The 1,731-nt window shown below is 51.2% G+C and overlaps 1 protein-coding gene across 1 annotated transcript in view; it reads left to right on the top strand.

Moving 5' to 3' along the window:
* CCZ1 (CCZ1 homolog, vacuolar protein trafficking and biogenesis associated) overlaps positions 1–1,731 on the top strand; it is a 20,213-nt gene that overhangs the window by 16,355 nt on the left and 2,127 nt on the right. Inside the window, exons 13-14 of the mRNA XM_013005411.2 lie at positions 1,063–1,221; positions 1,476–1,603. Coding sequence (XP_012860865.1) covers positions 1,063–1,221; positions 1,476–1,603 — 287 coding nt within the window. The remainder of the gene's footprint in view (positions 1–1,062; positions 1,222–1,475; positions 1,604–1,731) is intronic.

The raw sequence follows: 1,731 nt of genomic DNA, 5'->3' as shown, positions 1-1,731 counted from the left end.
GCCTGGGTGTTTCAGGAGGCGGCCTGGTGGTGGGGCAGTGGCTCAAGCACCGGCTGTAAGTTGCCCACCAGCCACTCGGAGAAGTAGGTGTTGTGCCTGATGAGCCGACGGGCTCCTGGCGCAACCATGTGCCTACCCAGTGTCCACGCCTTATGGACGCAGATCCTGCCACCAGTGAACTGATGCGCAGAAAACAGGGAGGCGTAGCTACCTGTACCCCTCAGTGTCCCTGAAGGGGTACTGGCTGGGGGCGGGGACACTTGGCCCACAGTGACCGTGGACCAAAGAATGCCAGGGCCCCCTGGGTAGCCCCGGCTGCTGCCTGGGACCTAGCATCACTGCATTTTACAAATCAGGCCTGCTCTCCTGGGTAGGCTGGGAGTGGCATTACAGAGGCTTTCGGTGATAATTATTCTTTCTCAGAAGGTCAGGGGTAGCTTTTGCTGGAAGGTAGTGTGTTATGGAAATTTCTAAACATAGATAGGTTGAGAAAATGAATCAGCAGTGGCGGGGGCAGGGGGCGGATGCCAGTAGCCGCCCACTCCTGAGAGCCTACAGCTGCCTTTGGGCACCGGAAATATCCGTCTGGCGACTGTGGTGCCCCTTTGCAGTACATCTCATCACTGCTTTTACCAGAGAAGCCCGAAGAGTACTAGGTGGCCCTCCACCCACGGGCCTGGTGCAGACATCACACAGCCTCTCACCACCACCTTTCATAAAGGTTGAAAGCAGAAGGTGGTCGTCCTGATTTAATTTGCATTCTTTAAAAAGTCAATACAATGACTCACTTTTAAAATGCTACTTTCATTGTGAAAATGACCACGTGATAATTGAAATAAAACACTGATTTTTTTTAAAATACGCTAAATAACCCAGCTGTGGAAAATTCCTGTGGGAGGTGTTCATTTTTCTACAAAAGGGAATAGGTTGTTCCATTGTAAATTCACCAAGATGCTCAATTCCAAGACCAGCCGCTGCTGCTCACCCTGACGGATGCACACGACACACGGACGCAGCGTGTCCACCATAGGACTGACGACTGCATTGACGTTTTCCCCACAGGTCTGAAAAAGACCCGCAGTTTAAGTTCATCTACTTCAACCACATGAATTTAGCCGAGAAAAGTACGATTCACATGAGGAAAACGCCCAGCGTGTCACTCACATCGGTCCATCCCGATCTCATGAAAATTCTCGGAGACATCAACAGTGACTTCACGAGGTAACCTCCACCTGACCTCTAAGCCCCTGTGCCTTTTCTGGTCAGGGAGCGTGCATACAGGGCCTCCTCCACGCCACGAGGTCCAGAGCCCCTTCAAGGACTCGGCTCCTGCACCTCTATGGCATTACTGTCTGGGACTCCGAGCTCTGCCACTGACTGCACTTCCCCGCTCTTACAGGATGGTTGTTTGGTTGGTTGGTTTTCACAGCTGAGCATCCATCTGAACAGCTGCACCTGCCCCTCCTGTCTTCCAGGGTGGACGAAGACGAGGAGATCATTGTGAAAGCCATGAGCGATTACTGGGTTGTGGGGAAGAAGTCTGACCAGCGGGAGCTCTATGTGATTTTGAATCAAAAGAATGCAAACCTGATTGAAGTAAATGGTACGTAATCCTTGGGGCTGGGGCGGAGTCTCAGTGCTGCAGGTACTTTTTTTTTTTTTGAACATTAGGGGCTCATACAACTGTTATCCCAATCCATACACACATCAATTGTGTAAAGCGCATTTGTA

This window comes from Echinops telfairi, unplaced genomic scaffold (assembly GCF_000313985.2).
Source record: "Echinops telfairi isolate 266 unplaced genomic scaffold, ASM31398v2 ScPeMD7_5;HRSCAF=22, whole genome shotgun sequence".
Classification (NCBI taxonomy): Eukaryota; Metazoa; Chordata; class Mammalia; order Afrosoricida; family Tenrecidae; genus Echinops; species Echinops telfairi.
Note: the sequence above shows the minus strand (reverse complement) of the source record. Positions and strands in the feature narration are given on the sequence as shown.